The 25,105-nt window shown below is 36.8% G+C and overlaps 1 protein-coding gene across 4 annotated transcripts in view; it reads right to left on the reverse strand.

The window, feature by feature from the left end:
* The window catches only part of UVRAG (UV radiation resistance associated), a 309,934-nt gene that overhangs the window by 115,958 nt on the left and 168,871 nt on the right, over positions 1 to 25,105 (reverse strand). For all 4 annotated transcript variants that reach the window (XM_059188600.1, XM_059188612.1, XM_059188622.1 and 1 more), the window contains exons 9-12: positions 15,832 to 15,916; positions 13,778 to 13,865; positions 12,379 to 12,439; positions 4,892 to 5,057 (exon numbers count right to left, since the gene is read on the reverse strand). In XM_059188600.1, coding sequence (XP_059044583.1) covers positions 4,892 to 5,057; positions 12,379 to 12,439; positions 13,778 to 13,865; positions 15,832 to 15,916 — 400 coding nt within the window. The remainder of the gene's footprint in view (positions 1 to 4,891; positions 5,058 to 12,378; positions 12,440 to 13,777; positions 13,866 to 15,831; positions 15,917 to 25,105) is intronic.

Raw genomic sequence — 25,105 nt, forward strand, 5'->3', positions numbered from 1 at the left:
TCCAAGCTGGCAAGGAACTGAAATCTACCACTGAGGAATTAGAAACTACACCTAGGTCCCTAAATAAGGAAGAGTCTTATTTCGATAAGGGACCTTTATCCACAGGAGCAACAAAGGGAGGGGATATTCTAGGCCTTCCAGGTTTCACCAGGTGTCAAGGCAGCACATAATATATACCTTAGTTTTAGGCCTTAAACTCTAACAACCACCCAGAGAATGGGAAGAAAATATTTACAAATAATGTAATGATAAGGATCTAGTATCCAGAATACATAAAGAAGTCTTACTATTCAACAATTTAAAAAAAAAAAAAAAGAATGATCCAATTGAAAAATGGGCAGAAGACTTGGACAGATATTTCTCCAAAGAAAATAAACAAATGGCAGCAAGGACATGAAAAGATGCTTAACATTATTAGTCATTAAGGAAATACAAATGAAAATTACAATGATATACTACTTCACACCGGAAATGTAAACTGGTGTGGCTGCTGTGGAAAACAATTTGGAGGTTCCTCAAAGAGTTAAACATAGAATTACCATATGACCCAGCAATTCTACTCCAAGATGTATATTCAAAAGAACTAAAAGTGGATACTCATATACGTGTACATGAATGCTCATACAGCACTAGTCACAACTGCCAAAGGTGGATATGACCCAAATGTTTGTCAACAGATAAATGGATGAACAAAATGTGGTATTACATTCAATGGAATATTATTTGGCTGTAAATGTGAACGAAGTACTGATTCTGCTACTACATGGATACCCCTGAAAACACAAGCTAAGTGAAAGAAACCTTAAACAAAAGATCACATCTTATATGATTCCATTTATATGGAATATCGAGAATAGATAAAGCTACATAGACAGAAAGCAGATGGGTCACTATGAGGGGTTGGGGGAAGGGGGCACTGGGTGGGGGAAGAATAGGAAGCTACTGCTTAAGAGTACAGGGTTTTCTTTTGAGGTCATGAATTGTTTTGGAACCAGACAGAGGTGGTGGTTGCACAACACTGCAAACATATTAAATGCCACTGAATTGTACATTTTAAAAAAGTTAATCTTATGTGAATTTCACATCCACTTTTTAGAAAGAGAAAAGAAAACACATCAATGTCCCCTTCTATAATACCTATATGTTTCAGGATCTCTTTATGTTTCTGTAACTGAAAAAAAAATACTTCAGCTATCAACTAATCAGTGGATTTAAAAGGCACTGACTTAAACTAAACTAAACCCGTGTTCCCTGCCCTCTATCTATAAGCCAAGGGTCACTGTCCTACCAGATACAGCACTAAATTCTTCCATTTGGTGCCTACCTTTCCTGCCTCTCCTCTTGCAGTTTCCTAAATATAGTGGAGGATATTTCATTTTTTCATTACTATGAATACAATAGTCTCTCAATCTAGAACAGCAGTTCTCATCCCCAACTGCACATTAAAATCACTTCAGGAGCTTTAAAAAAAAAAAAAAAAAAACCCTCATGTCTGGGCCCTGTTAACTGAATCAGAATTTCTGGGGAAGAAGCCAGGAATCTGGGGGTCAGAAGCTCATTTTTAAAGGCTCCCCAGATGACAATAATGCTCAGCCAGTGTTGAGAATAACTGACCTAGAATCACCTATATCCACTTTCCCTTTAGCCAAGTGTAGTGTTTTCTAAACTCCATCATTCACGTAACAGTTTTGGAAAGTTGTCTTTTTCTAGAAATGTAGCCAATTGCATTGAATTTCAAATTGATAGGCATAATGTTGTTCCTAAGATCTTATCTTTTAATGTCTATATATCTGTAGTGACATCTTTTCCCCCTTTACTTATACTAGTTGTTTTGCCTGTCTCCTCTTTCTAAGGGTTTATCCATTTTCCAGTTGTTTCAAAGACTAGAAATTTTTTTTTTTTAAAATAAAGATTTTACTTATTTATATGCCAGAGAGAGAGGAAGAGAGCGCACAAGCAGTGAGAGAGGCAGGCAGAGGGAGAAGCAGGATCCCTGCCAAGCAAGGAGCTGATGCAGGACTTGGTCCCAGGACCCTGGGATCATGACCTGAGCTAAAGGCAGACATTTAACCAACTGAGCCACCAGGCGTCCCAAAGGCTAGATGTTTTGCCTGTAATTTTTTCTCATTGTTCAGTTGTCCATCTAATTTCTGTTCTTACCCTTCTTTCCTTCCTTCTAACTTCTTAGGGTTTAATGAACTCTTCTTTCTCTGGGGATTTCAAAAGGAGACTTAGATGAATGATTTCTAAATCTTTTTTCCTAATGCACACTTTTAAGAAAATAAATTTCCTTCTGGAAACAGATTAAGCTTTACCTTACAAGCTTTTATATGCTATATTCTCTTATCATTTAGTTTAAAACAATTTCAAACTTCCTTTATGTAGTTCCTTCTTTGGCCTATAGGTTTTACAGAAGTACATTGTTTAATACCTACACGTTTGGGGATTTTATTATTGATTTCTATTAATTTCCACCATGGTCACTAAACATACTGTAAATTACTTCAATCTCTTGAAATTTGTTGAGGCCCAGCATAATCAATTTTGGTAAATGTCACATGAATACTTGGAAAAGAATGTACTTCTTGTTATATGCAATAATGAATTATTGAATACTACATTAAAACCGAATGATGTACTATATATATGTTTGGCTATCTGAACATTATAATAATAAAAGAAAAAGAATGTACATTCTATAGCCATTGGTGCAATATTCTTTACCCATAACTCAGGTCTAGTTCATTGCACTGCTCAAGTCTTTTAAATTCTGATTGTTTTATCTGCTTTTTCTAATAATTAGTAAAAAAAAAAAAAATCTTTTTTTAAAAGATTTTATTTATTGGACAGACAGAGATCACAAGTAGGCAGAAAGGCAGGCAGAGAGAGAGGAGGGGAAGCAGGCTCCCTGCTGAGCAGTTAGCCCAAAGCGGGGCTCGAACTCAGGACCCTGGGATCATGACCTGAACTGAAAGCAGAGGCTTCAACCCACTGAGCCACCCAGGCGCCCCTAAGTGTAGTTTTTTATTCAGGCTGACAATCCTTATTTTTAAATAGTATATTAATGACATTTACATTTAATGTAACTCGAGAACATGTCTGAGTTCATAAAGTACAAATTCACTATTTGTACCACTTATTTAATGTTCATTTTCCTTTCTTTTCTTGCCTTGCTTTGGATTAATAAAGTATTCAAAATTTTTTTCTATTTATATCATCTATTAATTTTTGCTTATACCCAACAATTCTTTTAATAGTTATGAGATTATGATATACATCCTTGATTAGTAGTTTACTATAAAGCAGTATCTTTACCCTTTTCCAGACAATGCCAGGATCTTAGACTACTTTAACTCCATTTCCACATCACAACTTTTGTGTTAGTCATGCATTATAATTCCACATATGTATTATGTGTATGTATTTCATATTTTATGACCCTACCATTTGTTTTCTAGTCAAAATTAATTTAGATATACTCATAATTACACCTTTTTTTTTTTTTAAGATTTTGTTTATTTGTCAGACAGAGAGAGTGCACAAGCAGGAGGAGTGGCAGGCAGAGGGAGAAGCAGGCTCCCCATTGAGCAAGGAGCCCAAAGTGGGACTTGATCCCAGGACCCTGGGATCATAACCTGAGTCAAAGGCAGATGCTTAACTGACTGAGCCACTCAGGCATTGCACATACTTATCCTACTGTTTTTTTTCCTTCCTCAAATATTTCCATGTTTCTGTGCTATGTTTATTTTTATTCTGTGTTTAGTATTTCCCTTAGCATGGGTCTGCTGGGATGCACCTTCTCAGTTTTGATGGTCTGAAATGTCTTTTATTTTGCCTTTAATTTGAAGGATATATTTACTGAGTATAGAATTCTAAGTTGGCAGTACTGTTTTATAGCACTTAAAAAAAAAAAGATTTATTTATTTAAGGGGGAGTGGGAAGTGGCAGAGGGAGTGGGAGAGAGAAACTCAGGCTTGACACTGGGCTCCATCTCATGACCCTGAGATCAGAACCTGAGCTGAAACCAAGAGCTGGATGCTTAACTGACTGCACCACCCAGGCATACCTGTTTTAAAGTACTTTCAAAATATCATGGCATCACCTTTATGGTTCCTAAAATTTCTATTGGGAAATTAGCTTTCAGTCTAATTAATGCTCTTTGATGTTAATCTTTTTCTTCTAGGCACTTTTAATATTTTCACTTCATCTTTGGTTTTCAGCTATTTTACTATAATTTCCCTAGTATGTTTGCTTTATACTTATAATGGGCTGTATTTAATGCTTCTAGAATTTGTAGCTTAATGTGTTTCATCAAATTTGAAAAATTCTGTCACTACTCTTAAAATAATGCATTTACCCTATGTATTTTCTTCTCCCTCCTTGTGATCCCAATTATACATATCTTAGACATTTTTATTGGGTCCTACATAAGTCTAGCACTTTTCTATATAATCCATCTCTTGTGCCTTCTTTATGCCTTCAATCAATATATTTTCTACTGACCTCTTTTCCAGTTCACTAATCTACTTTTCAGACATATACAACCTGCTGCCCTTTTATGCTCTTCTTGCTTGTCTGACAAATATTTAATCATTTCACTTGGCGACTGGCAGGAAATAGGTACTACGTGAATATCTGTGGAGTATATAATACTTGTTTCTCGCAAAACCAAATTAAATGAGTCAACCCTGCTATCATTAACAATTTTAGGAAATGTAAGATTTTATTTATTATAACCTAAATTAATAATCGCATTCTATTTAAAAGAAATGGAGCACTTCACAAAGGATATATGAAAAATCAGCACAGTCTAGGTCACATTTCATATTTTTAATGTACTCCATGTTTCAAGGTGGCTTATGTTAAAAGTACATTAAAAAAAGATACTTACTCTCTCTCCTTTTCAGTCAGCTTATCATTGATATTATCTTTGATCGTTGATCTAGATCCCTTATGAATTATAGGATATCTTAGGGGCACTTGTAAGAAAAAGGAAATCATGGAGACCAAATGTGCTGTGTAACCAAGGGCAACAGCAATGCTTCCATCATCTTTTGCTGTAAATTCAAAAGCAGAGAAAGAGAAAACAACTATTTACCTTATAAATGTAGCTACAAGATCATAGTAAATCAATTTCAAGAGATTTTATAAGAAATAACTGGTAAATAAAATATTAATCACATCTAAATTTTATGAATTTTATACAAATCTAAACATACTAACAAGACCTGAAATTTCATCTACTATATTTAAAAACTATTGCTCAGTAATTGCTGTGATGAGATTAACATTCCATATATATATCTTAAGAAAGAGTTCTTAGTACACTCAAATACCCAGTACTTTCTCTCCTTCCCAGCATTTTTTTTTAAAGGCAGAGATACTACCTAGTCTATCATACGATGTGAACATTAGTTTCAGAGGTTTAATCATAATGCATTATATGACCACTATATATTTTATTCATTAACAACTTTATAATCAATATAGTTGTACAATTGTACAAATTAAGTCTAAGGTGAAGTAAAAAAGCATGATGTATCCTTATGGGGTATGTTCTCAATATCCATAAAGATAGTGTTGCATAAATAAGACTGCAAAATTTGAAACAGGATTGGGAGGAAAAATATTTTAAACAGTAAAAGTAAAATGTCAAAAACCAGTTACTATATAGCCTATCTATGCAATTTAGGTGGAAGCAACTTTGGGGAAAAAAAAGTATGTGCCCTACAGTCAAACATAAGCATTTATCTTTTAAGAAGTCACAGATAATTACATTTTAAACTCATCATCTAGATTTCTGCTACTACCTACCAAGTGATAACAATCACCAGGTACTCAGAACAGAGTAATATAACAAAACATTTTAAGCTTGCCCCAGGAGGAACAAAAAAAGTAACTGTTTGGTATACAGTATTCCCAAAATACTTTTAAGAGTTCACATATACACACTCTGAAAGATTTAACACATAATCTAGACTATCTCTGGCTAGAGAAAAGTGGAAATAATTGAGGTATCTTTGGCTTGAGGGTTTCCTGATTTCGAAGGGTACCTAAACTTCAATTACTAGAAATGGTTTTCAAATTCTTTTTAATACTTACACTTATTAGCTAAGGACTACCTTCTTGTTGTAGGAACGGCCCTATGTGATCTGTTCACCAGTTCGTTCTCCACCACTGACTATCGTGGCAGATTCTTGGTTTCTTTATACACAATCAAACACTATAAAAACAGGTAACTTTCATTGTGTACTTCTCTTCTGCCTAGAACTGACTATAGTACTTTATGACAGTCATTAATTCATCAACAATTACTAAACTGGGCACCTTTTTATATCCTATTTTGTTCATTTCATAGATGAAGAAACTAAGGATCAAAGAAGTTAAGGATCTGTCTCAAGTACTCCAGAACTACAATAGGGGTTGGCCTGACAACAACACCTCCATCCTTAAGCACTTGACCATACTCTCTCAGAAGTGTAGTGTGGAACACATAACAATTTCTTAACCTGGGAACCTAGACTGTACCAAGCAGATGACACACACATACTACGTCTCACACTTTTCTTGTAAGGGCAAAGAACACAGAGTTCCCAGTGACTTGTACTGTGCTAGATTGAGAATGGGCTTCTCACACTAATGTCTGATGTTCTTTCAAACCAAACTGATAGGAAGGAAAGAAGAAAGGAAGGAAGGAAGAAAAAGCATTCATTTCAACTGACTATTCAAACATGCCCTAACTGACAAGAATCCTAATCGTTCTTAGAGACCATGTCCTCTTGCCCCAGTCCCACCCAAATACCTTGAGTAGTATAATGCTTTACTTCTTTTGAAGTCTGTATATCACACCACCTTAGAGACTGAAATTATATTACACTACACTGTAAATTCATTACAGTTTAATCATCATATATAATGTTAGAGCTAAGAGAAACCTTAGAAATCACTGAGTCTGATGCTATCAATTTGGAGATGAGACAAATGATTTAGGTGGTATAAGAGACTTGCTCAGAACCATACAGGTAAAATCCATGAGTGATGGAATAAGACAGAGGATTATATATACACCTGTGCCCCCCAAATTCCTCTATCCCTGGAGTCAGAGCCGGGACAGGAATTCTGTCACAGGTCACTGACTCCTGTGTCTCCTGCTTTCCATAAAGGATAGGGCTTATGGAAATTGAAATATTCCTATCAGTAAAAGGACTTGGTCTCTAAGAACCTTCTTTTAGAAGGGAGAGGAGAAGAAGTAGATGATTTACAGTAATGAAGGATAATGCTGCACTAAGTTTGCACTTTCCTATATATGCTTCACACTAAGCTTTTCCTTTCCTATGTGGCCAGACAGAAAAGAATTTGCAAACTTCTGGAAAGCAGGAGAAGGCCTCTTAATTAGCCTTCCAAACAGGTCAAATGCAAACTATGAGTGCTTAAAAAAAAACCCTATCCAATGCTAAAGATGCAAGCACCTACATTTTTTCATATTTCTAAAAGCTTAATATTAAGGAAGTGAGTTTGCAAATCTTGAGACAATGTCCTTGTATCTACCAAAAGAACAAAAACTAGTCTTCTAACATCACCTCTCTTCAATGACCCAAACAATTCTGCTTTAATTTAAGATAAAAAGGCACCCTAAGAGAAGCCTACACATGGAACTAAAAATCCAAACAGAAACAGCAAAACCTGGAAACTGGATAATACTGGAAATCAGTTTTGATTCTGGTTATTTGCACTCACCATTGTTTCCACAAGACTCCCTGCTCCACCTATTAAAAGCCCCAGGTTGTTTCCCATTCCAGGCCACAGTGCTCAGGCACAGCCTCACTGTTAAACACCATGGTGTTGGATTTCCAATATTGAAGCTTTATATTAAAAAGCATTTTAAAGGACCACGGGTGAGGCATTACAGGGCCCAAGGGTATTCCAATACCCTCAAAAGGAAAACCACCTCCTGGTAGGGAAGTCACTTTCATCACCCCAAGACCACTGAACCTCCAGTGGGAAAATGTGAGCTCATGTGGTTAATTATGGCTATTGCTGGCCACGAACCTCAGATGTCATTTTCTGTTGCCAATCACTTCAGCTAAAAAACCAAAAGGTTTAAGGTTTCCAGCATTCCAAGATCTAAAAGACTTTCTACCTGCCAAAGCCAAAACCTGGCTCTCTGGGGTGTGCTTTTCCAGTAAGCATTAATGACGTCCCTAACACCTAATGCAGAGCAGAGGTTTGTGTTCCTTATGTTGCTCTGGGGGTGAGAAAGGTTACAGATGATAGGTTTGTTGGTGAGAAGAAGTTGGGGGAGAGTGGAAGGATTCAGGGAGTAACAGGAATAAACTGTAAGACTCAGGTGTGTGAAAAAGATTCTAATTTAAACAGTGTTCTCGGGGGCTTAAAAACAAAACAAAAAATTGCAGTTTCCTCCTAATAATAATTTCTAATTTGCTTTTTAAATGTAGAAGAGTTATCGAGAGCAGCAGCTTTCGTGTAATTTTTATGATAATAAATACCATCAACCCACAACGGCCATGAAAATATTAAAAATTAATTCAAATGCCCCTTTGACTTATATGTTGGACAAACTATTAATATTCAAATGCATCCAAGTACAATAAGTGATCTAAAGGCTCTTACCATCCTGCCTTCCCAATCACTGAGGCAGCTGATTTGTTAAGGAACCAAGCACCCACTGATCCAGACAGGACAAAATATTTAAGACTCTAATCACTGCCACAGCATCTATGGAATCATTCCATGTTCTCAATGAGACACTGTTTGACATATGGTCTCTCCTTTCCAAGAAATCATGCCTGCATAAAGGGATACAGACACAGAAGGAAATCTGGGTCTCATTACCACAAAAGGCTCTTGTGTTATGGATTACTTAAAAACACACACAAACAATTTTTTTTATGAGAAATGTCTCAGTCAATGGAACTCAAACGAATACCCTTCAGCAGACAACTTTCTCCCATCGTGTCCAGGCCTCTTTGGCAAACTCTACCAGTAACTTACCCATTTAAAAAAGCACAATAAAGGTTGGGCGACTACGGTAGAGTTTCCCAGACAGTGTCAACCCAAGCAATGGAAAGTCTGTCCCAGCAAAGTCTTGTGAATATCACAGAATAACCAGTGTGGAGGTCCTTACTAGAGAAGGACCGAGAATGCAGCTGTTACAAAACACTAAAAAGTTGTCAGAAGTTTGGAAGAGGTTTTATTCAAAACAAGGACACAAACTGCATCATGACAGGAATAATATGAATCTTAAAATCAGGGTGACCAGAAAGCTAACCAGAAATGACTTTAGCTCTGCCACTGGCTAGTATGAGTCTTTGGAAAAATTAATTAATCTCTCTGAGCTTCAATTTTCTTGTCTTAAGAAAATGGAATACAATTCTTTCTCTCACAGAAAGAATTCATTCTCACAGTTGTGAGAATTAAATAAACAAGAAGCACCATGCATGATGTTCCATGTTACCACATTTCTCTACTCGCCCAATCTAAAATGTCCTCTTCCTCTTCTTCCAACAGGGGAATACTATTTTGTCTTTTAAGACACCTCAGGCACCATCTTCTCTGTAAAGGTTTTCCTGCTCCCCTTCTGGTGGCACTGATTATATCTACTTCTTTGAATCTTGTGTCCCCGTTATGAACTTCAAAGTGCCTGATACAGAGTATGAAATCAATAAATGTGTCTCAAAGGCTTTGATTACAAGTTTAACGGCCTCACCCGGACTAAAATCTCACTGAGGTAGGAGCGACGCCCTACACCTCTTTGCGTTCTCTCAGCACATGGCCCCACAGGTAACACCCACGAGGCACTCAATGAGTTGAGTATATGGAAGTGCCTTGCAAAATGCTAACATAAGATTTTAAAGTCTAATACCACCACATGTGCTTCTTAAAATTTCTGATTGCTAGGCCTCATAGGGATTGACTGGGGCCTTACAGTAAAATTGCCCATTTGTTTCATTTCATCTCCCATTTCATTTTTCAGCAACTGCACTAAAAAGCTAAGCTAATTTTTTAAAGGGTAGGAAAAATATATTCAGTTTGGTGGACATACTAAGAACAGAGAGCTAATGAAAGCCACAAAAAACTGGGAAACTAAACAATTCGTATAAAACAAAAATAGAATCAAGAAACATCTCAGAGTGGAGTAAGGTGACCATCACCAATACAGATATCCTGGACTCCCCTACTGCCTCCCTGCAGATTATTCTGTATTAGCAGGAGGAGTGACTTCTAAAAACACAAATCAGCTCATGTCATCCCCTTCTTGAAGCCTTTCAGGGTCTCCCCCCTCCACTGAGAATAAAACATAAACTCCTTACAGTGGCCTCAAGGCTCTGGCTGACCCCTCCTATGTCGTCTGAGGTAACTCTTCCCCCTGCGCTCTACTCTCCAATACAGGTTTGGTCTTTTCTATCCTTCCTTCTTTCCCTCCTACTTTCCTTCCTTTACCTCCTCTCTCTTGCAACTAATTCCAACTACATTTATATAAATTATCTTATATGAAAAGTGCTTTCAAATATTATCTCATTCAGTTCTCACAATAAATTAGAGATGTGGATCTTACCTCATTTTACGGTGACAAAATTAAGCCGAGAGATTCCATGATTTGCCCAAAATATAGGTCTTTTCTCTCATACCTCCCAACCCTAAACTGTTTTCAGATATGTCAAGCCTATTCCTCCATCATGAACTTCGTGCTTGCTGCATCCTCTTCCAGGAAAGCTCCTCCCCCAGATGCAGCCGAGTTAGAGTCTTTCAACCTTCAAATTTTCTGCTAAATGTTTACCCTCAGGTCTTCTTTGATTGCTTTATCTAAAGTAGGCTCCCCTATTGTCTCTGATAGTATATTCCTTCTTACTTATTGGCTGTCTCTCTTAACAGATATTATGCTCTATGAAAGGAGAGAAGGTATTTGTGTTTTCTATTATTATATCCTCAAAACCCAGCACAGTGCCTGGCATATCGGTGTGCTCAAATAATATTTTCCAATGAATGAATCCTTTGTATCCCTGGAACAGGGCTCAAGGTATTTAATAAGGTTTGTTGAATGAAGAAATGAGGAAAAAGATGTGCTATGACCTTCAGGACCTCCTAACTTTGCCCAAAATTAACACCAAAGCACATTTGTATGATTTAAAGAGACTGGACATTTTATAATGGAAACCAAACAAATTCCAGCTAGTCATTACCTAGCTTTGTGGTCTTAAGCAAGTCACTAAATAGCTCATTTATACATTGTAATAAGAAATTATACCACTTTCCTTATAGGTTTCTTTTGTTTTTGTGAGGATTAAAGATTAGGCAAATGTCATGCTTTTACAGATCTAATCTGCACAACAATAATGCAGAACTGGTAAGGACATGAATCAATATGTTCATACTATTGATTAGGAAATCAATTCAAAGTATGGATGGCTTGTTCCAAACTACATGGTTTCTAGAAAAAGAACCAGGACTTTAACATAGGTTTTCCCATTCCTGTTTTATCACTCATATTATGTCCCAACTACTTCTTGTAAGGGCTGTTGTAAAGGCCAAAGGAGGTAACAAATTAGTCTGAAATGTTAAATGACCATAAATAACATTTTCTTTATTGGGAAATGGAAGAAAGTCTGAAACAAAACTAGTAATGCCCCTTTTTAATAACTTCTTCCCAAATAGATAATACACCACCTTCGGGAATAATCTATGAAGCTATTTAGTAGGCCTCAAAGCACTGTACAGGCTAAGGGAAAAGAACCCACTCTGCTAACAATTAAAAAAAACCAAAAACCTCTTTACCAATATGTCAAATAAAATAAGTTCTTTTCTTTGGCCTCCTGGTAAAGAGATTAGGAAAATTAAAATACTTTAAATATAGCAATTACTAAGAACCATAGCCTGTAATATCTTTAATGTCATTTTTTCTTACTGGAAGAGGACAAAAATGACAGTATAAATGTTGAAACCATGGTAGTGGTTTCATGTTACCAGAAATGTTATTTTCTAAATAACAACAGAACAGATTAGTGTTTGTTATTCTCCTGCTCCCAGAGACAAATTTTTCAGGAAAATCAAACCAAAAGGATAGAGTGATTATTTGTATTCTTAAGAAACTGTCTAATTTTTTTAAAGCTCACTTAAAACGATTTTCCTTTAAATTTCAAATAGACAACTTAATAGTTTTTCCCCATGATTAGAATTAAATATTCTCTTACATCTCCCATCAGAGAATCTGACTATGTTCTTTCAGCTGGGAAGGGACAGAAGGTCCAAAAGCCCTCTGGATAAAGTGCTAGGCAACCAACACTTCAAGAAATCTCTATTTTTCTCTGAAATATACCCAGTTATTATATAAATCATTAGATGCAAAAAGAAATAAAATACCTTGGAAGTCCTCAGAATTGGGCAACTTGACACCACATACAAAGTAATCCTTATGCTCATTCTGTGAATATAACCAAAGAAATTAATTTTTTCCATGTAAAGCAAAGAAACCCTAAGTCATATCTCAAAGAATTCAGTAGGTCAGTGTTAACTCAAAGACAATATTGTCCTACACTCAAAATATTATCATAATGATAATATTGTTGAAGCTGGGTGACGAGTATATAATAATTCATTATACTACTATCTGTACATTTGTATATACTTGAAATTTTCAATATAAACATTGAAAACATCATGTCCAAGCAAAAAGCCATGTAATATTTTTATTACAAAAATATTCCTTGATCAATTCATAGTTATAAATGAAGATTTTTAAGTGGAATTAACAAGATTCTGTGAGCAACCTAAAATCCCATTAGCTTTCCTCTCAGAAAATTAGTCTTTTAAATCGTTTTTCATTAAAAAGAAAATAAAACCTTCAAATTTAGTGATCTGGCTCTCTAAAAAAGAATTCTTATCATTTTAATTTTAGTGAAGTTTTATTTTTCAAATTTACTTTAAGAAACCAGTTTGAAAAACTTCACATCCTGACCGTTACCCCAGGAATTTCCCAAGTAGTACTAATACAAATTAATTATCAGTTATATTTTTAAAGCAGTACATATACAATTCTGCATGTATGTCAGAATTGATGGTAGTTGATAATCTAGCTGAGTAAAAAAGATCTTAAAGAGATCAGAAGTTATTTGGCATTCTTTCAGATGAAGTTGAGTGCATTCCACCACCAAACTGATACAAAAAAAAAACAAATGGTGGAACCTAACATGCACCCACTTTTTAAACAGATATTAGCTTCTGAATGAATCATGACAGAGCATGTGATTAAGATTGGAGCAATGAGTTTATTATTATTTCCTTTTTAAAATAATTTTTTCCTCTTTTTTTATTAATTATTTTTATTAACATATAATATATTACTTGTCCCAGGGGTACAGGTCTGTGAATTCGTCAGGCTTACACACTTCACAGCACTCACCATATGACATACCCTCCCCAATGTCCATAACCCAACCATCCTCTCCACAGACCTCCCCTCCCCTCAAGCAATCCTCAGTTTGTTTTGTGAAATTAAGAGTCTCTTGTGGTTTTTCTCTCTCCTGATCCCATCTTGTTTCATTTTTTCCTTCCCTACCCCCATGGAGAAAGAGGATGTGGTATATATATATAATAGAATATTATGCAGCCATCAAAAGAAATGAAATCTTGCCATTTGCAACAAGATGGATGGGACTAGAAGGTTTTATGCTGTGAAATGAGTTTTTTCATTGTGAAAACATTTCAAACAGAAACCATCTTTAAAAAAAATGTTTTTCTTTCCAGAAAAATTGAAACTTACCAAATCAATAGGATAAATGTAGGAAAGTTCAGATAGTAATTGCCTGCAACGAATTGTCAACTGAGCATTAGTCTTCAGAAAGAGTTCCCTGATGAAGAAAGATAAAAAGCAAATTTGTTAAAAAAAACAACAACAAAAAAGTTTTCATGCTTGTTAACATTTATTTCCACATAACTGATGTGGAGGAAGATTAAATGGCCTGCAGTAGGCCACAGAAACACAGTAGTCAAGAATAATAGCTAACATGACTCCTGACCTGTCTCTAAATAGCATAAATCAAGATAAAATATAGACGCCTATTGTGTGTGTCTAATACCATGCTAAGAGATGGAAAGGGTAAAAATAATCATTGACCAAGCACCTAACACTCTATGTCAGGAGCTTTATAAATGGCTTTAATCATTAAAACTCAATTAGGTTGATATCATTACACCCATTTTACAAACAAGGATACAAAATTTAGAGACACTCAGTAAGCAGACTAGGGTCTCATTTAATCTGAGGCCAATGTGATTTCTGATTCTTTTTTTTTTTTTTTTTAAAGATTTTATTTATTTATTTGACAGACAGAGATTACAAGTAGGCAGAGAGGCAGGCAGAGAGAGAGAGGGAAGCAGGCTCCCTGCTGAGCAGAAAGTCCCATGTGGGACTCGATCCCAGGACCCTGAGATCATGACCTGAGCTGAAGGCAGCGGCCCAACCCACTGAGCCACCCAGGCACCCGATTTCTGATTCTTTTAAGGAAGTCTTCTCTTTCTCATTCATAGCTACCTCAAAAAATAGCCTGCTGCCATATTCAGAAAATAAAAGAATAAAAAGAACAAACAGTAAGTTGTGGTAAGAGATGTACCTCTTCTCTTGAACTAAAGACATAAGACCAAGAGATAAAACATCTATAGGATAAATTAACCTGCTCAACTGTGTTAACGATTTAAGAAAAAGAGGGATGCAGAAAAACTATAGGTCACAGTGGAATGTAAAAGTAGTAGGAAACACAAGGAGTTCTAAAGACCTAAAGGGATCTAGTCCTGTTTTCCTTGTGATCAGGACAAAGTAACTTCCCAGAGCCTTGCCTTCCTATCTGCAAATTGAGAAGATCAGACCAGATGATCTCCATGGTTCTTTCCAGGTCTAACATTCTTGAATGCTCAACTGCTAAGGTTTCTTGAAGAAAAATGTAGAATGAGATGGCTTTCCAGAAAAAGTGAGTAAACATGAGCAAAAGAACAGAGGTGGCATCAAATTAAGCATGTGCTGGAAAAAAATAAGAAGAAAAACTATTAGCATCTGTTAACTGAATGCTGTGGAGGACTGAAATTAGCTATAGTTGTATAGTGCTAATTTATTGAAGGTTATTTGAAAATTAAGCAAAATAATCACCACGACTTCTTAAGAGGAGAAAAAAATATGGTAAACCTCGTATTTTAACAGGAGAGGTCTGAGGTGCCTGGGTAGCTTGGTCCGTTAAGCGTCTGCCTTCAGCTCAGATCATGATCCCAGGGTTCTGGGATCAAGCCCCGCAACAGGCTTCCTGTTCAATGCTTCTCCCTCTCCCTCTGCCTCTCCACCTGCTCATGTGCCCACTCTCTCTCTCTCACGAATAAATAAATAAAATCACAAAAAAATAAAAATAAAAAAGGGGAGAGGATGAACTGGAAAGACAGACTGATGTTAGATAAGCTAGAAGCTGTGGCAGTAATCCCAATGGACTAATACTAAACAGGAGTAAGTCTGAAGAAATGACTGAAGGAAATAAGCTACTCTATCGTAGAAGGGAAGAGGAGAAGATTCAGACATTAAGTCATGGTGCTGTGGCCTTAAACACTAGAAAAACAATGTTCATGTTTCTGATTATGACTATACACTAGGAACTCTTGTAATGGCTACATTACTGAGTAGATGCTGCATAAATATTCGTTGAATAAATTAATGTGGCACCGACATGTGCGGAATGTAGGTTAATACCAGCAGCTTTCAAAGAATGCTACTTTTCCAAATCCCATCCTCAAAGCAAACCCAACACTCTTAACCATTATTCTCAGGGCCACGTTTACCTTTTCGCAGTACACTCCTTCCTCAATTCATTCAGTGATTCCTTCTGGAGTTGAAGCTTGAGGTGCTCAGCTGAAAACGCACTTCCTAGAAACAGAGGGAGACAATTCCCGATGTAATACTGCAGATAGGACTGCTTCCCAACAACCAAAAAGGCAGAGCTCATCCCCTAACCGTGAATAGATTCAGAGGCAAAGTAAGCTGGGTATAGAGGTCTTCTGGAGGGTTCACTGGAAAAAACCTCCCTACTTGTTCAATTTGACACAAGTCTGGCCTCTAGCAGGAATCAAAGAATAAGAGTCTCTGCCTCCAGATTTCTGGATTGCTGACCAAGAAACCCTGATGAGATTTCAAAATTCAGACAACTTCGTTTTAAAAGAAAGTTGCTGTGGACTCTAGGTGTTCCTGCTTATTCACTGAAGGTTCATCAATTGAATAAATAGACCTTTCTGGTGAGGGATGTTGCTAATGGGGGGAGGCTATGCAAGTGTGGGAGTTTGCAATATATGGCAAATCTTTACAACTTCAGCACAATTTTGTTATGAACCTAAAACTGCTCTGAAAAATGAAGTTGATTTTCTAAAAAAGTGGTTAATTTCTTCTCACCTACAGATACTATACAACATTTCTGAAAGTATAAAAAGTAGAACAGGAAAAATTACTTGCATTTTGACTACTTATTATTAGTTCATAAATATAAGCAGTGTTAGCTACAATACCAGTGTGTAGGAAATGTATATTCTGATTTTTCCATATTATGTCATAAGCATTTTTACATGTTGACAGATAGTCTGAGTTGTAATGTTTAATGGCTGTGTAAAATTCAATTCCATGGATGTGAATTATATGAATATTCCACATTTTAACTGATACCCCATATCCCAATCCCATTACGGAACATTTAATTTCCTTTAAGTGTTTGCTTTAGCTCTACACAGAGATTTGTATTTGTTTATATGCCTGATTGTTGTATTTATATCAACTTTTGTAACCCACATTTCCATTTATGTGATCATAAAGTCCTTTTACGTCTTCCTATTCTAAGAAATGAGAGCATCTTCTGTCCTTGACAATCCAGACCTGATAACACCAGAAATATTGAGGCACAGTAAAACAGTCTTAGATCCAGACACACTAATCTCTGGATCTCACAAAGGGGATTAGTTTCATAAACCACAATCCAATAGGAAAGGGGGCCTTCAACTAGTCTGCACATCTCCTGCAGGAAGGAACAAGAAGTACATTACTGACCATAATACAGTTACACCTCCGCATAAATTCACCAACCTAAGCAATTTTAAAAAAAATTTTTTTATTTTTTATAAACATATATTTTTATCCCCAGGGGTACAGGTCTTTGAATCGCCAGGTTTACACACTTCACAGCACTAACCAAAGCACACACCCTCCCCAATGTCCATAACCCCACCCCACTTCTCCCAACCCCCCTCCCCCCAGCAACCCTCAGTTTGTTTTGTGAGATTAAGAGTCACTTATGGTTTGTCTCCCTCCCAATCCCATCTTGTTTCATTCATTCTTCTCCTACCCACCTAAGCCCCCATGTTGCATCACCAACCTAAGCAATTTTATCAACATATTTCTCTCCTCTCTCAACTGTATTTAAATGATCCATACGTTAACTTTGCCCCCCAAACAGAACATAATCAAGAAACACCACTTATCTTTTTTAGCCACAGTATAGGTCCTCCCCAAATATTCACCCTCCATGATTTCAGATGACATTCAGTTGACAACCTCCACCATCCACCCCATGTATGTGTTGAACAATTATCAAATATTTGAAATTTTCCAGGTAGCTATCAGTGATTTCTAGTTTCTTTCTTTTAGTCAGAGACCGTATTATACATCACTTGACTCTTTCGTACTTGGGATAACAACTATGGCCTAACTGAATGTTCCATGTACACATGAAAAAAGGTATATTCTGCTGGTGTGCATTGGGGTGGTCCAGTCTTAATCAGGTAAAGTTAGTTAGTAGTATTGTTAAAGTCTTTTCTCCTTACTAATTTTGTCTTCACTTTTTCTATGAACTAGTGAGAGATAAGTGTTGTGGTTTCCAGCTATAAACATAGATTTGGCTATTTCTTCTTTGTTCTATCAATTTTTACTACCTATATACTGTGAAGCTTTGTTATACATATTTAGAATTATTATGTCTTTTTGTGACTGACTCTTCCACCACAATGTTTTTAAAATCTGTCTTTATCACAGGTAATTTTCATTGTTCTGAAATCTTTGTCTATTATTAATACAGCCACTTTGGCCTTCTTTTAATTCATATTTGCATGATATACTATTCCTATTCTTTTGCCTTTCATCAATCAATCTACCTTTATATTAAAAATGGGTTTCTTAGAGATATATTAGATATCTTAGAGATACCCATTTTAGTTGGGTCATTTTTAAATATAAAATCTGAACAATCTCAGTGTTTCAACTGAGATATTTAGACGGCTTACACTTAATATAATTGATGTTTAGCTTAAAATCTACCATTTTGCTAGTTGTTTTCTGTATGTTCCACCTATTCTTTGCTCCTTTATCTTTTTTTATGCTTTTGGATTGAATATTTTTTACCATTCCCTCTTTCTTCACTACTGGCTATCTTACCTCCATTTTAAATTTTTAGTGGTTGCCCCAGAGTTTACAGTATATAACATCAATAAACAAGTCCAACTTCAAATACTATTATACTACTTCATGTAGAATATTAAAAAAACTGTAAGTACCATACTCCCACTTCTTCCTTTTCCCACTGTTCACATTCCTCACACATTTTACTTTACACATGTTTTAAATTCCAAAACATTGCTATTTTTGCATTAGAAAATAGTCTTTCATAATTATAAATAAGAAAAAATGTGTTTATAATATCTTAAACCATTTCTGGATATCTCATTTTTTGTGTGTAGAGCCAAGTTTCTGTCTGTATCATTTTCCTGCTGCTGAAGAATTTTTTTTCTTTTTCCTTTTCTTTTTATTTTTTTAAGATATATTTATTTATTTCAGAGAGAGAGAGGAGAGAATGAGAATGGGAGGGGCAGAGGGAGAAAGAGAATCTCAAGTAGACTGCGCACTGAGCACAGAGCCTGACTTGAGGCTCAATCTCATGACCCTGAGATTATGACCTGAGCTGAAACTGAGTCAGAAGCTTAACCAATTGTGCCACCCAGGTGCCCCAAGAATTTCTTTGAACATTTCGTAAAATATAGGACTGGTGGTAATGAATTATCTTAGATTTGTCTAAGTCTCTTTGCACTTCAGTTTGGGTAATTTCTATTGATTTATATTCGAGTTCACATATTCTTTTCCTAGTTGTATCACATTTACTGAAAAGTCTGTCAAAGGCATTCTCCACCTCTGTTACTGTGTTCTTTCTTTACAGCATATCCATTAGACTTGTATATTTTATAGTTTATATCTCTCAGCTGAAATTTACTACCTAGTCATGCTTGTTATCCACCTTGCCACAAAAGCCTGAAGCACATTAATCGTAGTTATTTTAAACTCTCTGGTAGTTCCAACATCTGAGTCACTGCTGAGGTTTTTTCTTCTTCTGAGTTAATTTCTTCTCAATAACATTTTGTTGGTGGTATTGGGTGGAGGGAGAGATAAAGATGGTTTTTTTTTTCATTTTTGCTCTTCCATGTCTCAAAAATTTTGATTGAATACTCACTATCATGTGCAACAGAGAACACAGGACAATAGCGCAAGAAAAGAGCATGCATCTTCTGCTGTTATGGGAATTGAGTCAATACAATTAGGAACTGGGCTACGTTTGAGTTTTGTGGTTGCTGTTTTGTTGTTACCTTCAGTGTAACACATTCTTCAAATTTCCTCTAACTCCCCCTTACTGGAGGTGGTGATGGTGGTGAAGATGATCTGCGAGAGGCTTTTTCTCAGGGAACCTGTTCCACACTCAGATTTGGGTATTCCATGTAAACCCGCACTGAAACAAGAGCAACTCATTCCTCAGGTGGCACACTGTGGTGGCTCTCCAGCCTGGTTGGGGAGGAGAGCAGAGTTTTTCTTTCATCTTGTTTGAGTTAAACAGACCCTGTGTCCCTTAGGTATCAGGTAGGGCTTTCTCAGTGATACTGTCCTTCCCCCAGGGATAGAAGGTTTCTAACAGTCCAGGTGCAACAAGGTTACTGCCCTACCCTTAAGGGCAATGTTTTCTTTTTTTTTCCTCCAGTCCTTTACCTATGCCCACGGGATTGCAGGGCTTAACAGCTCCTCCTCCAGAGGCTTAATGCTTTCGTTCTTAGAGAAGAGTTTTGCTTTCTAACAACAGTATCCACTCCCATCCCCCTAGACCTATACCACACCAAGGGAGGCTTTCTACATCTTCTATCCTGTCTCCAGTCTTTCTTGTGAATATCCAGTGTAGATTCACACAGAATAAACTATACACAGGTGTGAACTGCCATCTAGTTGTTATATAGTCTTACAGGTGTGCGGATTTAGTGGTTAGCAATTTGTTAAAAATTATGACTAAATTATTTTGCCTTCTTAGACAGTGGCCCAACTCCCCCCTGTGCTCTGCCACTACTGAGTCAGCCCTCATATCCTGTCTCATCTTTTCTTATGTATCAGGCTCCTTGGTTGACTTGTAATCTTAGTTCTTTAGATTCAAGAAAAGTTGAGTTTGTACATTACCCAGCTTTCTCTTGTTGTCAGGGTGGAAATGAAGTTCCTTCTACCTTTTTACATCCTAGGCAGATGCTAGAAGTTGAATCAGATTCTATTTTCTGCTCCTTTTGGGTCTGCTATTCTGTTTGTGCAACTTGGGCTAGTTCATACTGTTTTCCTCTAATATATGATGACCCTTGGTTTTCCCTTCAAATCCATGAATGGGGGTGCCTGAGTGGCTCAGCTCAGCTGGTTAAGCCTCTGCCTTTGGCTCAGATCATAATCTGAGGTCCTGGGATGGAGCCCTGAGCCAGACTCCCTGCTCAACAGGGGGTCTGCTTCTCCCTCTGCCTCTGCCTATGGCTCTCCCTGCTTTCCAAGTATGTGGCTCTCTCTCTCTCTCTCTGTCAAATAAACAAATAAAATCCATGGACAAGCGATTAAACTGATTAGTACAGGCAACTAGTGTAGGTATCTTTTGAAGCTATAAAGATTTATTTACATGAAAGGCATTATTCCCAAATGCCAGCTCAGTGTAAGCAGGTAGGTCCTATTGACAATTGGGCTTTCCTTCCAAGTATATATGCCATGCTGGAATCACCACAACTGTCAAGTAAGGAGAACTTCACTTTGGGATTGTGTTACTCTTAGGCATTTCACTTCTAAGTAGAGCGGCCTTTCATGTTTTCCCTCTAGGTCAATTGTAAAAGTCCAGAGCCAGGCTCTGTTCCACCTTCCAATGCCAAACCCTTGTACCATGGGACCTAACTAGGTCAAGAATCTATTATGTTTAGAAAGCAGTTGGAGCAAGTATTATAGGAAGTTACTCCAAATTCACAGAGAAAAGAAAATGAGCTAGTAGGCCCAGCTACCCAAATTATTGCTCCATCATTCCTGATTTCTATACTTGGAAATTCCAAGTTGAAGTCTCTGAGAGTTGTACCAAAAACCTTTTCTATTTGTGTTACATGCTGCAGTTTTTCTCTACTCCAGTTTATGCATCAAAACAATCATATCTATGTAGTGTCTTTGAGAACTGTGTCAAAATCTTTGCTATTCCAATGGTACCCTCTGTTATTTTCACCACCATCACTGGTTCATTCTTTATGCAAGTATCTTTATGATCGATCACTGGGTCCTTGAGAGGGAGAGAGAGAGAGCAAATGCATCTGCTTGGTTTACCATATTCCAAAATGGCTTTCTGAAATGTTTGGCCCTTTCCATGTACACACTAACATTCCACTCTGCTAGGAAGATGGCTTCTCTGTTCAGCAAGAACTCCAGTCAGATGCTTAATTTTAATAACCAAATGTCAATGCTGTTTCCTGAAAATCTAATAGCTAAAGAATATGAATCTTGCTTCCATCAACAAAACAAAACACAGACTCTTTGGGCTCTCTCTCACCAGAGAGTTTGGTCTCAGACTGGACAATGGCCAGTTCCTGTCAAAATTAAAGTTAAAACCAATAAACCGTCATTCTTCTGGGTTTTCTACATCAAGTCAGATGACCAAAAAGCAATATACTTGAACTATTTTAGTTTCCTTCCCTGCAGAATTGCCTTTTCTGTACTATGATTTATGATGCTGCCCTTCTCAAGGGTTAACAGATATTTCTTGCTGTAACTTTTGCAAAATTGCAATTGACTATATTTCATTATGCTATTTAATACACTGCACAGAAGAAATTGCATGCTAAATTCCTCTCCGAATTTAGTGCCAATAAATTTTTTTCTCCCTAAAGAACTGATGCACTTCCTTCTAACATGCAGTGGGAAGCAGTGGATTCCTTTCGTAATTCTACACAAATGGCTTGATGGCTAACAAGGTCAGAGCTCATTTTAGTGTTTTAATACAATAGGCAGATCCTACGGGAGGCTGAGTACTATACTCTATAGCCCCCGTACTCAGGAAGCAGAAAGATCAGGGCTGAAATCCTACATATGCTACTTTCAGGACTCTAGACAAGTCTTAACTTTTCTGAGTTTCATTTTCCTCATCTGTAAAATGGGGATTAGTTTCACTTTTGTTCAACATTTTCATTCTCTCAACCTGCTCCCATGAAGCTCTGAGTGGGTAGAGAAAATTACACTTTAAACATACAAGCACAGAGCCTACCAGGCACACTGTCCAAATATCAATCCTACTCTAATTCGCTCATTAGTGTGCTTTCCCACTCTTGGACCTGACTACTCCACACATTCCCTCAATCCTTAAACAACCTTTAAATTGAATACAATTGTCTCACCTCGTACCATCCTGAAATAATCAGATTCCTTCACAATCCTACCCACTACCTAATATGGAAACCTGCCCCTGTGCCATTTTCTTAGCCTTCTCCTGTTCAGTGGGTAAGGCAAATAGCTTCATTTATATAAACTCCGGATTTCTTTTCATTCCAACCCATGTCAGTCACACTGCTCTCTTCCTAACAAATTATGTTCCAGCTACCGTGGACTCTTTCCTGTTCCACAGTCCAAGCCCTTTCCAAGCCTTTTCACTTGCTGTTTCCTCTGTTTTTCCAGCAATTCTTACCTTCAAGGCTGAGCTCCTCAGGCAAATCTTTTCTGAGCAATCTCTGCAGAAATGGTCTCCCACAGTTATCGTCTATCATCATAGCTTGTTTTTAGTACTTGTCACAACCTGATACTTTAGTTGGTTTCTTGTTTCTTACCTTACCGACTAGGTAAGTATCCAAAATTGGAAGTCTTAATTAATTCTTCCTTTTCCTCTCTTTACCCAATATCTGCTTTCCCCCCAGCATTTGTCTTTGTTTAATCATCCAGCCAGTTGTCAAAAACAGAAACTGGAAACCATCCTATGTCCTTCTCTCCCTCTCTCCTCAAACCCACCAAGCCATTAACAGTAGAGACTATCATCGAAATATTCCTGGAACCTATACACTCTCTCCTTCCTTTACATTGCCAATCTGTTTTGATTTTAATTATGGAAGGCTTAGATTATTGTAATTAACTGCCCAACAGTTCTCTATCCTCAACTCTTCAGAGAGAACTTTCTAAAATATACGTTTAATTCCCAAACTGTATTCTAGTCCTCAATATGGTTTCATCTACCTTTTGTCTTTCAAAGCTTACTTAAGTTATTTCAGTAGATCCCCAGCCCTTTCAACAAAAACATTTATGATTAAGGCATTCCTTACCCCTGTGGCTTCTCCTATGGACCCTTACTTAAATGTATCCTTAGGTGTAGCTTTACTAGAATTACCTACAATTCTCTAACCTACCTCTATGCTTCTATATAAAGTGTTCCATCTATCTGGGAAGTATTCTTCTAGACTCAACCTAAGGGTCACCTCCTTTACCCGATGTTGACTTTCAGATACTTACCTTCTTCTGTGATCCTATAACACCTTCGAAATATCTGTGTCATACACTTAGCACACCTGTCATTACGTTTCTAACATCTTACTGATGCTGGGGTCATTGTCAGTGTTCTATAAATGATGACTAAAGAGCTTGACGAAGGTACACATGCATACACATCCTCAGTGTTCTTCCTGTTTCCTTTACATGCCTTCTGACCTCTTCTTATCTCTGTGTTGAACCAGCCAATTGCAAAAGTATTCTTTGTAAATGCCACATCTAGCTTTTTGGAATTCCATTAGAGAAAAATGATGGCAAGTCAAATGAAAATTCTGTCGGATGGCTTATTTTTGCCCATCTATACCTTCCATTGCAAAAGAGGGAGATTAAAATATGATAGTTTACATTCCCTGTAATCCAATTAGGACATTACTGGAATAAGTCATTATAAAATATATGGAAACAATCATTCTGAAAAGAAAACCTGAAGTTTACTCAGGACTCAGATTTGTCCTCCCCACTGCCAAGTTCTCTGCTTTCACATGCTACACACAATGTCAACAGCTCAAAGTAAAAAAACTTTAATAGCATAAGCCCCAGGGAAAAACTGTCCTCAGGTTCAGAAGTTTTTGAAAGGCAGATATTAATAATTTTTAAGGAAGTCTGCTTAGGAATTTCTGTCAGACGGCTATAAAAAAATCAGAACATATACACAGACTAATAAAATTTAAATTCTGCTACCATTACAAATAAATATATCTTGAATTATAAAGTCAGTAAGGTAATTTTTCAATTTGTGACCTTATGATGGAAGAGGAGAAAACTGTTACATAATACTTAATAATGTCTTTATAATTTCAAATAGAAATCAGTGACCTTTTAATAGAAACTGAAACCCTAACTTAAATATACTGTGCGATTCTTCTTTTATGAGAAAAGAGCACATACTTTACTGACCAAAAAGAAGCTAATTAAGTAGAACTAGATACATAGTTCATCTTACTCAAATTTATTACAAAATAAATAACTGGAGTGCCTTGGTGGCTCAGGTGCTAAGCATCTGCCTTCAGCTCCGGTCATGATCCCAGAGTCCTGGGATCAAGCCCTGTATCAGGCTCCCCGCTCAGCAGGAAGCCTGCTTCTCCCTCTCCCATCCTCCCTGCTGGTGTTCCCTCTTTCACTGTGTCTCTGTTAAATAAATAAATAATCTTAAAAAAAATAAAATAATTAAATTAAATTTAAAAAAGAAATGATCATAATTGATGGAAACTCCATATAAAACATTTCTTATTTTAGCAATAA

This window comes from Mustela lutreola, chromosome 1, assembly GCF_030435805.1.
Source record: "Mustela lutreola isolate mMusLut2 chromosome 1, mMusLut2.pri, whole genome shotgun sequence".
In the NCBI taxonomy this organism is placed as follows: domain Eukaryota; kingdom Metazoa; phylum Chordata; class Mammalia; order Carnivora; family Mustelidae; genus Mustela; species Mustela lutreola.